This window comes from Aegilops tauschii, chromosome 6, assembly GCF_002575655.3.
Source record: "Aegilops tauschii subsp. strangulata cultivar AL8/78 chromosome 6, Aet v6.0, whole genome shotgun sequence".
In the NCBI taxonomy this organism is placed as follows: domain Eukaryota; kingdom Viridiplantae; phylum Streptophyta; class Magnoliopsida; order Poales; family Poaceae; genus Aegilops; species Aegilops tauschii.
The window spans coordinates 48,469,633-48,481,541 of record NC_053040.3 but is presented as its reverse complement, the minus strand read 5'-3'; the positions used below and the strand labels follow the sequence as shown (position 1 = coordinate 48,481,541).

Below are 11,909 nucleotides of genomic sequence, written 5' to 3'. Positions count from 1 at the left end.
TCATATTAATCTTGGGTGTCGTAGGTGTGATTTTTTTTGTTTTCTACTACGTTTCCCAACAGTGGCAGCGGTTGTATCCGTTTGACATCCATTTCATCAGGTCATTCGAGAAGCGAGAGTGAGAAGCACTTGCACTATTTGAGAAACTGGAGGAGTCCCAGGAATAGGTAAGCTTACAAGAAGGCAGTATGACAGAAGGGATGGAAAGGTGAAAGAGAGCATCCCATAGAGTGGGGTGAGAAGCTAAGTAAAGGCATGACAAACGGAATGGAAAGCTGTAGATGTAGGGATGAGGAAGAAAGTCCTAGAGAAAGGATCCAAGACGCGGACTGCCATGATAGCATGATGGGAGGCAGCCAGGTGAGCAAGAGCATTGCAAAACTTCAAAGGGTCATCAAGAGAATTTTAAAGTCTTCTTTTGAAATTCAGAGCTTGAGAAATCATAGTAAAACAGGAAAGAAATAACAAGAAAAGTAGATTTTGGATATCTCAACTTACATGCAAATGATAAGCTTACCCGTTCAACATCATTTTATGCATATCTCACCAGACAGTCATCTTACTCGTTGTGCAAAAAGTTGAGCTCCATCATATTCACCACAAATGTCTATTTTTGAAAGGATGATAAGTCAAACAACCAGCGACGTTCCAAAAGAAAGCCAACAATATATGATAATGCATCAAAGAGATATTCAACTAATCTCTAAAGTGGGGTTTAATTGATAAATGGAACCAGGCTGGTTTATGCTTGCTGCTCTAATAAACATTCAGTTAAACTCACAGTTGTAATTTAAGAGAAAACAATTCATGGTTCATATAATATAAGAAATAGATAGACAAAACCAAAACAATTGTCAAATTCAATCCCTCAAAAGAGTATATACTCATTAATATCATAAAAATAAAGAGCATCACACGGACAATTAGCTAATCGAAAGGGAGAAGTTAGCTAGAATTATTTAAAACCCGTTACATGCCATATAAAAAATATCCTCATATTAATAAATCCTAGCAACAGAAGAAATCATGTCAATTCATATTTAGTTTACATTTGTCCTGAAAATATGTAACGAACTCGGTCTATTATAAATCCCGGCGCAGATGGATTTAATAACCAAAACAAGACTCCTCCAAATGATAATGAAGAATCGTTTCATAAAATTCAAAGCAAGTCATTGTTACAGATTTACGATTATCAGAAGATCAGCAGAGATAAAAAAAATTTGGATGACATAAATATGGCTAGCTTTAAGCTTCCAAATGTACGTATTGAGCTATCTATTTAACATTTTGGTTGGTTCAGTCTAGTTTAGTAGTCTCCAGCTTTCAACCATTATGTATCGCAACTTAATGAGAAAAAACTGCGCCGCAGCAATGCAGGAGCTGTCTAGCACTACCATATACAGTTCTTGCATATGTGAATAGGTAGGCAACAATGACATTTGGTTCAATTATTATTATACAAAGAAGAAAGGTTTAGTTCTAATCTTGCTACATGTCATTAGTATGCGTGCATGTTTACTTAGAAGCTTTGCATGGTTCTGTGTAGCTTAAGTCAGCATCACACAATGGAGACGTGAGTGGCTGGCTTGGTGTACACACAAATTAACTTTTGTAGGACCTTGTATTTCTCGTGGCCTTTGTTGGCTTTACTAATTTGAAGCTGGCTGCATCTTGTGACCTTTCTCTTAAAAAATGCTACAAAATTGTAGGACGCTGATATATCACCATTCCATCACTAATGTGAGCTTTAACTTGCATTACTGCATACTGATTTTCACTAATTTTGGTTTCATTAGCTTACCATTCTGCCTTCGTCACAATTTGATGTTGCTTTAGTTCTTTTTTTTAAAAAAATGGAGGCGTGCCCCCGGCCTCTGCATCTTGATGATGCATGCAACCATTTTTATTAATTGTTCGCACAAGACCTTACAAAGCAATACAGCAGTAAGACTAAAGCCACTGTCTAGGGAACATCTGTCGCTACTCCTATCCAGTTGATGAAGGGACGCCGATAGTCTGGGCCTAATACCAAACAGACCTCACAGCCAAACCTAACATCTAAGACCAGAGGTCCCATCCAGGATGCCTGCCGGGTATGGGTCACTCACCGGTCCGGCGCACTCCTCAACCAGGATGCGTGCCGTCGCAGCCACCTGCCACCAATCCATCTTCAGAGTTGTACTGCTGCATCTACCTTGCCCGGTCTAGCTGCCGTCGACGCCACCACGACGCCAGGCCGCGTCACCCTCCTGCGTGAGTCCATCTCCGCGCATCGGATGCCGAGTCACCACAACGCCATGCCACCGAGACCCGCTGCTATCGATGAGTGAGATGACGCACCGCTCCACCAAAGAATCCAACCTCTGGGCCTACATCCAGCCGCTGCTCAAAAACGATGCCCCATGAGGGAAAACGATGCCAAAAGCACCGCCATCGTCCGATCCGGAAACTCCGAGTCTAGGTTTTCACCTGGAGCAGCGCAAGAAAGTCGACAAAAGCTGCAGTGGCGATGTCTTCAACAAGATAACTACGCGAACACGCCGCCATGGCCCGCCATGACCCGAGTCATAGCATGGTTTTCACCGGCAGCCTCGTCTCCCCACTCAACGCCGGGACTGGATGCGAGAACCCACAACCATCTAGCCGACCACCTCCAGCGAAGAAGATGGCCACCACCTCCACGCCCAGGGCCGGAGCCCCCGACGTCCTCGTGTCACGGGCCTACTCCAGAGGCCGCTTGCCGCGCCGGAACAAAGGGTGCGCACGACGGCTCAAGGAACCACCAGCCAGATCCGAATGGGATCTAGATCGGGCACCCTAGCCGCCGACGTGATCTCTTCGTCGCCACAGCTAGCACAACAACCCTGGTCGCCACCGGCCTACGCTATCGCCCTTGAATCGGCTGGAGTGGGTCGCCGCCACCCAGATCCGATCGCCGGCCGAGGAAGGTTACCGCCGCCACCGCTGCGGCCCGCAGGCTTAGCCTGCGATGCCCTCGGCGGCGGCGGCGGGAGGGTCGTTCGCTGGGGGGAGGAGAAGGAGACCCGGCGGGTTGGCCCCGGTGCGGCGCGGCGCACTAAAACCATATATTAAACTATTCACTCATAAAACAATAGATGATAAAATTTCACATCAGCGCGGGGTCCAAAAAAACACCAAATGATTTGAATTTTTTTTGTTGCCTCTCTGGAACAAGACAAGCTGCATGGAAATAATCAAGGTTTTTGGATTTACATTTATATTTCTTTGGTAAAATAAATCCAATATAATTCTTAAATGAGTTTGAACTACAACTTTGTGATATGGTGATCCAAAAATTATACAATAAATTTAGTAGATCCCTAATAATATTAGAAGGTTAAATATGTGTTTTAAAGAAATTTCACCAAGTAAATCCCCCAATTTAAATATATAAAAATGTATCGTTTTATTCAAAATGGGATTTTAATTAGGAGTTTAGGATTTAAACCATTCTAACCCATATGATATTTTGGGGTAAGTCCATATACGTACACACACACACACACACAGAGAGAGAGAGAGAGAGAGAGATGGTATTTAGGGGTGATTACAATGGGAAAATCTTAGGGTTGGGAAGGGCATTTTGGGTACATTGAAGTCCTAGGGTTTCAACCTGTTTAAAAGGTGAGGGTTGGAATTATCCTCATTTTCAATTTAAAATTAATTAAACATGATGCCTATGATGCACAACCAATTCCTAATTAATATCATTAATCTGGGGCTCTATAGTGCCTCATATTCTTCTTGCGTTGCTCGTTTCCATCTGAGGTCACCAATTGCTTCCTCCAAGTTCTTTGGTTCACCAAAGGTATACATCATAAAACCTTGTTTTCCATATCTGATTATACCAGCAATATTAATAGGTACAAGTTGACTTCGGATACTGTGTTGAAGTCACATATGTGGTCGCTAAGATAGCTCATCAGGTGTGTTGCACATGAGAAGAAGCAATGATGTAATCATGTGTAGAAGATGCGGCCGCTCCAGCTTCAGCAACCCTATATCAAGACACCAGAGAAGATCCGAGGAAACCTTTCCACGTATGCACGCATTGGTAGAGCCATGTGACGCAAGCGCAAAGAGCGTGGAGACCCGGGTAGAGGAGGGCATCACAGCAGGGCGTAGATTATAGAGGCGATGTGTCTGGGGTATATGCAATAGGGTGCCAGTCCCATGGGTGGGAAAGTCCTCCTTCGAAAGCATGCTGCTATGCATAAAATCACTTGAAGCCTGCATATAATCATTGATTATCACATGGAAAATCCATTGGTGCTAATAGCAGGAAAACTAGGCACATTGCCAAACATGACTACTTCACCCCTAGGTTGTGGAAGTCAAAAATTTAATTAGAGGGGAGGTAGAAGAGATATTTCAGCTCTAAGTAAAGTGTCAACATTGGGATGCAATTGTGGAAAATGAGGAAATATGATAATAAGGATAACTTCTTGAGAGAGATGGACTCGTCTGGTAGATATATCTAGACACTTGTAACTTTTATGGCATCCACTATAACCGAGGAAAGAACACCGAGTGGAGCAAAAATAAATTTTATCAGTATTGTTGGGTTGTAATTTGGTCACATGTGTACTTGAAGATGCACAAAACGCAACAATCCGGTTAATCACGTAGTAAGCATTCCATACAAGTAGTGAATTGTATAACCTTACTAGGAGATTAATGAGATAAAGGGAAGCAGAAAAGGCTTCATGTAAAAAATCATTGGCATAAAGGCATGAGATTAAAGATAAAGAGCAACAAAAGGTATGACGATGTTTGTGTTCAACATAGCTTTTTGTCGATGAGCACGCGGATAGGAGACATGGTAGAATATCCCAGTTTGTTGAAAATATGTGTTCAACTTTTGATATTCATGTCCCAATCACATTTCCCGTGCCATGAGTTTCGATGTACCCCGCATCAAGGCACGCCAGAACTGCAAAAGTAACGTCCTTACCACCAGCTAACAAGTTCATTGTGGTAGCTCTTCATCCTGGTGAAATAGGTAGTCTCCAACAGATCGTTCTTTGAGTTCATTAGTTATGTACAGAGTTGGATGATGTGATGGCGAGACTAAGAGGAGTGCATCTCCTGTACAGCCTTCCATGCCACCATTGCGGTTCCCATCAAAACAACTTGAGTGAGGACATCTCGGGATATAGATACAAGCAGATAACTTTGTACTTGTTGGCCCTAGCTAAGTGATAAAAAAGCTCATAGGTTGGGTCCGACACTTATTTTGGCGCCTTTCTCGCCTTCACCGTGAGGGTCGTTGTTGGTTTTGGAGTAGTGGAATCAAGGTCCTAACAAGTTGAGCGGCACAGACCACCTCAGTTGATTCTTCCATAGCATGAAGGTACTGTGAGTGAGTTTCTTAGTCACTGAGTGGCCCAGAGAAGGAGCCATGATCAAACTGGATGCAAGGGCCATTGCCATGGACACTAGATGTGATTAGGAAAGGTAGGCTCAAATTTCATGTAAATTAGGTCAATAGATTGGTTAAGCGTGTCTACCTACTTGGAGGACTGCATGGGTTATATTAACTTGAAAACTTGGGTTACAAGGAATTTATCAGCTGAACAACCTACTTTATATGTAAAGATTTAATTATGTTACAGAAGGAAAGTTACAACCGACAATATTAGGAGTACAAGAGATACAATTTGAGAGTAAGAATAAAATGTTTTCGGCACACAAAAATATGCTTTGCAGTTGACTCAAACACAAAATGTATACAAGACAAAGGTCCAAGAAGGAATAAAATAAAACCTACTTATCAACTTACCTACAATCTAAGGTAGGCTATTGATCCGGGCCAATAGTCTTGGTATGTTACAGTCATTCACTCTATTAGCAAGAAGAGAAATATCATGTACAAATTTACAATGCCATGAGGCAAAAGAGGGTCTCTCACCCCTGAAAGATTTCCCATTGCACAAAACCCATATATTTCATGCAGCCGTAAAAAGAACCTAAAAAAAGAAATGATGCCCAAAGCCCTTGCAAGCAGCCATAATATATTTTCTACTGTTGTTCCAATCAATCTGCAGATAGTTCGACACTCTGACACTGAAATTGCAGGAGAAGAAAAGATGGTCTCTATCCTCATGAGCTTGGGTCGGGCACATCACACAAGAATTATCCTCCTGATCAGATCTTCAATGCCTTCTGACTATAGCATGTCTTTTGTGCTGAGCTTATCAAAAAGTAGCAGCCATGCAAAGACCTTGATCTTAATTAATTTGGTCTGTACCTAGGATTAATATATTTTAGGTAATCAAAGGAGGGAGTGGCAGGAGGGAGAAGATCCGTATAATGTTATCAATCCTATCAACCACGAGTTGCAGTAGAATGAAGCAAGACATGAAATATGTGCGGAGGCTATATAAATCGTCAAGATGAACACAAGTGTACCACCTTGGGATAAAAGCATGCACAACAATCGTCCACCCTAGTTAGGACGAGTGTGTCGTCATCTACCAGAGAATGGCACATGAAAAGTCGTCATGGATGGGGTATCGAAGCAGCTCGCTAGAGAAGGCGTCGAAGATGAGGTACTGTAGCAGGCCAACAAAAATTATGAAGAATACAAGCATGTCTTGTTGCTATTCTACAAGACAACCACACCACGAGTTAGACAAGCTTGATTAAGTTAGAGCATCTACCACCTGGCGTCCAATACCTGCCGCAAACGCCCGGACGGACTGTCCGGTCATGCCCAGATGCAAAAAGCGCAACCCAATCGGCCTCCCTATATCCGGCCCAAATGCCCGGACTGACCGGCACTCCCCATATACAACCCAAATCTGGGGTGGATATTGGGACACCTAGACCCGCCTGGGCACGTTTGCCACATTGGATTAGGCCCACATTGGCCTACCCGACCCCACATAAAATGGATCCTATCTGCACCTCCGGCTGAAACCCTAGACGTATTGCACTCCACTACCCTCCCCTCCAGTCCACTCCCTCCTCCCACAAGCTCCCGTCCGACAATCTCGTACCCTCTCTGGCATGGTTGGAAGCAATCCGAGTCATATACCTCCAGCTCCATTGATCCGGAGCTCATCCCATGCGTCCTCGAGGAAGAGATGACCGCCCACCTTGCGCTTCGCCGCTCCCGGGAGGAGGCCACCCGACGACATCACTTGGACACCTTCCATCGGAATCCATTGCGTCCACCCAAATGGGCACGTATCCGACGTGAGGTGCGTCGCCGCTACCTCACCGGAGACGGTGCGGTCCGTCTGGGGTCCGAATGCGCCGGCGGATGCGCAACCGCTTCGTTGACGTGCAAATATGGAGGAGCTGAACGCATGGGTGTCTGCCGACGCCAATAGGGCATGGCGTTCCCATTGTGCAAGGCCGCGGCGCGGGAGACGCCAGAAGCCCTCGCGGCGGTGAAGGTTTCGAACTCCGACAAGGAAGAGTAGGGCATGGGAGACGGCGGCACCTTGAGTTCCATGAGCCGGTTCATGTCCCATGTCCTACTCTACCTCGATGGCGACCGGACCAACACTCTGCGGGGCACAGCCGGCCGCTGGACATGGGCACAGCAAAGCTGAATGAGCTCCACTTAGAGTAGGTTTTACATTGCATGTAATAATATGAATTTGATGATTTAGAAATGATGTTTGTGGTTTTGGGATCGATTTTTTGTGTGATGCCCGGTCACTGTCCGCGGACGCGTCTACATGGACACAACAAAGCCCAATGAGCTCCACTTAGAGTAGGTTTTACATTGCATGTAATAATATGGATTTGATGATTTAGAAATGATGTTTGTGGTTGTGGAATCGATTTTTTGTGTGATGCCCGCTCACTGTCCGCGGACGCGACGCGTCTGCGGGCGTTTTGGGGCCGGATTTTGGCAATTGCGTTTGTAGATGGTCTTAGCTCCCCATTCGCAATCTTAATGATATCATGCGTAATTGACTCTGAATAGTCATAGCAAGACTATCTAATGTGTTCTTTTAGATCCATCTAATGTGTATATAGTAAAATCATTTTTTTTGAAACCTATAGTAAAAACAAATATTGTACTCCTAATACCTCAAATGTTTTATTATGGACCAAGAGGCCCACGTAATCCCTCGGCCACACACAGGGCAAGAAAAGAATACAAACTCCAGTGCTAATAAATATTGCACACTGCGGCAGACAAGCAGACGCCAGACGCGGAAAGAATCACGGCCCAGGAATCGAACAGCGACACACTGACAAACGAGGAAAGTAGCAAGTACAGGGATCAGAAGTCCCGACTCCCGAGTGACAGTGCGGTGCCTGACAGACCCCCAAACCCTAACACCTCTCCGTCGTTGCCGCCGTCGGCCGGTGCCAACCCTAGTCTCCATCCCAGCCAGTTCCATTCCCCGACCTCCCCTCCTCACTCGATTCCCCAGCCGGGCGCGAGTGCCCCGGTTCCGAAGGAGGCCGCGAGTGGCGGCTAGTCGATGGTGGGCGAATTTTATCACCCAAATCGTCCGTCTCGCCGGCCGCCGGCCATGGACCAGCGAGAATCCCAGGTCGGGGACGAGCGTAGCGGCAAGCACGATTAGATCTCCGGTGATTTCATCAGCACGCTCCCCGACGCCATCCTCTGCACCATCATCTCGCTCCTCCCCACAAAGGACGGCGGCCGCACGCCGGCAATCTCCCCCCGATGGCGCAAACTCCGGCCCTCCGCGCCTCTGAACCTCGAGGTCCGATCCCCTACCAACTCCCACTCCCCCTCCACTGTCCTTCCCTCAGCCGTGTCTGGGATAATTTCCAACCACGATGGCCCCGCCCGCCCATTCTCCATCCGTTGCTTCCCCGATGACCTGGACACCGACGCAGAGAGCTGGTTCCATTCCCGAGCCCTCGCCAACATCCACGAGCTCGAATTCACCTACAACAACTACAAGCGCTTCCCTGGATATACTCAAGAGAACCTACTGCCACCATCCGCGCTCCGCTCTCCCACCCTCCTCGTTGTCAAAATCAGCCATTGTGTCCCCCCCCCCTCCTTGCCGTCCATGAATCTCCCCCGCCTGAAGCAGCTCTCCTTGATGTTCGTTTCCATCTCGGGGGATGTGTTTCATAGCTTGCTCTCTGCATGCCGTGCCCTGGAGAGCTTATACATGGCTGAAATTCGTGCTACGGGTTGCCTCCGTGTTAGCACGCCGACTCTTAGGAGTATTGGCTTCCGTAATAGCGATGATGAGGCCGAACTGGTCATCGAGGATGCTCCTCACCTTGTAAGGGTACTGTTACCTTATATTCATCACTCTGATGATTGTGCTACTATACGTGTAATTAGGGCGCCTAGACTGGAGGCATTGGGCCCTATCTTACCCGTCGTCTCCACGATACTAGTTTCTCAGGTACGTAGCAACAGCAACATCCTTGCATTTGGCAATCATGCATTTAGATATTTATTTTTCATTTCCATTATCTCTTTTCTTCAGGGAATAAGCCCACTCACCTCAGCAAACTCCATGCGCACCGTGAAGGTTTTGTGTCTCAGGTCTTCTGGCTATGAATTGGACGGAGTTTGTAACGTCCTCAGGTGGTTCCCCTATTTGGAAAAATTATACATCATCATAAGTACTCATCTTTTCCTTTTGATTGTCGTATTATATTTATGTATTGGTTGCATATTTTGAGCCTCCACATTGATTCTAGAAAAATATCCAAAAATAAACCTTTAGAGTTGAATTATGTGATTGAGATCTGACATGGGATAGTATTTCAGTTAATCTTGTGTTTCTAGGAGACCTGAAAGTTTACGAGTCATGGACGAATCCCTGTTCTCATATTTAGGTTCGACGTCATAACCACAACACGTATGAGACATGCAAAACAAAGTCACCTAACAAGTTACAAGCTCTATTTTAGTTAGAGGTACAATAGACATGCGGAGTTCAGAAAAAATATTGATGCATTACACACATGACCTACCGATCACGTATCTTCCTTATCTTTTCTCTCTTTCCTTATAGCAAATATCTATATGACTAGATCTACTTAGGCAAGTTGTTGTAAATAAGTAGACTGAATTTCCCCCCTCAGATCTCACTATGTACACCCAGTACCGGTCATATATGCATTCACACTTACACTAATCTCCATAAAAATCAGGTAGGTATATTCTTAGCATTTATGTATGTAGTTAAATTTTATTTTTTTAATGCAATGCTTACTCTTCAAAACGTAATAACCACAAAATTACTAACTCGGTGCAAGAGGCATCCATCAAATTCGAAGTTGCTATCCATTAAGTGTACATTTAATTCATTGGGTTCATAACTTATATAGGTTGTGCAGTACAACTTGCAGATATAGCTATTTAAGGAATATACAAGCATGTACAATTAAGAACATAAAATGTGGGGAGAATAGTAACCAAAAGAAGTGTCATGTGCTCACGTGTAGATACGCAAATGGCACGTTAATGGCACATGCTGAAAGCATGCTCCCTACTTTGACACATCTTCTCAGTGCCTGGTTGGTATAAAAAGTGCATGCAGCACAGCAGCAGTACTCGACTGGGAGAGTTATTGTGGATCTAATTATCAAAAGAGGTATGTTCAGATATATGGGATAATAATGTTTCGGATGAAAACCATCAAATATAACATGCCTATATGAATACAAGTGGGGAGATATAAAACTCAGTATGAATGGATGGACAATATCAACGATTTTTAGTTCTGGCGGATGTAATGTGATTCACTAAATGTCGAATATCCATATCAACCCACTTTAAGAGCAATACAATGTCAAGTCTATAGGTGTAGCCTGTGCATCCTTATAGCTAGTATTTTGTATCTCATTTGCAAGAGCTTTAACATATGCCTCTTATTTCCATTTTGCAGTTTGGCAGACACACAGGAGAATAAGAAAAATGAGCCTCAGTATGACCCACCACATCAAATTGAATGATTTCAGATCCCTCTTAAAACAGTGGTGTTTAAGATATTCATAGGCTATGAGAAACAGGTTAACTTTGCAAGGTTCTTTCTTGTGAATGCCAAAGCACTAAACAAAATTGAATTTGAAGTATTTGGTGAGTGCGACACTATATCAGTGGCTTCTTACCAGAGTCTGCTACAAGTGGAAAATAGAGCTTCTCAAGATGCTTAGGTTGAATTCAGGAGTGAATATCACCGTACTGGGTACGATAAGCATGTCCATGATTTGTCTGTGGCTGACCCTTTCGGACAGCCATAGACAAGGTTGAACCAGGGCCGGCCCTAGCATCTTAGAGGCCCTTGTGCGAGTTTCATATAATGGGCCCTTATAATAGACTCAAATTTGTTGAGAGTCTAGAACGTAGCACCGTTTTCAGATTTGATTAATTGATTTACAAGTTAGTGTTTCCTTTTCTCACAACCAGATGATAATTGCTTTTTGGAACATTATTACAAACAAAATAAAGTAGAGAGCACGTTAATTCCTGAATCTTGGTTTTAGAGTAAATTAGAAGAAATTCTATGCTCCATCCATCCAATAATCAAAATTCATGCAATGACACAACCTGCAGAATTTACATGACTGCAATTTGTACAAAAAAAAGAGAGGAATTAAGTAGGTTAAACATCAGCAATGGCTTATGGTGAATTTTGATTATTAAGTCAACTCATCATAATAGAAATAAATAGACAAAGATCAAAGAATTGAGATCTAAAAATTACCTGGAGGAGCTGCGCTTGAACAGTTCCTGGACTTCACGTCTGCATCGCCTGCCCTCGGACACTGACCATGGCTCTGACGATGTACGACCATGGTGTAGGTTGCTGTTCTCGCGTTCTTGGCCCAGGACCAGGATGTGTCGCCGGCTGGCCTCCGTCCATCGGGGGCCCTTGGGGCAGTTTAGAGGATGCGAAGAATCAAAGAAATTCATT

The 11,909-nt window shown here is 44.4% G+C and overlaps 1 protein-coding gene across 1 annotated transcript; it reads left to right on the top strand.

Annotated features, from left to right (window-relative positions):
- Positions 1-7,364: 7,364 nt before the first annotated feature.
- LOC109755111 (F-box/LRR-repeat protein At3g59190-like) lies at positions 7,365-10,947 on the top strand. Its single transcript, XM_020313991.1, has 5 exons — positions 7,365-7,450; positions 8,600-9,386; positions 9,471-9,635; positions 10,504-10,586; positions 10,881-10,947. Exons 1-5 carry the CDS (start codon positions 7,365-7,367, stop codon positions 10,945-10,947), a joined length of 1,188 nt encoding a protein of 395 aa, XP_020169580.1.
- The last annotated feature ends 962 nt before the right edge of the window (positions 10,948-11,909 follow it).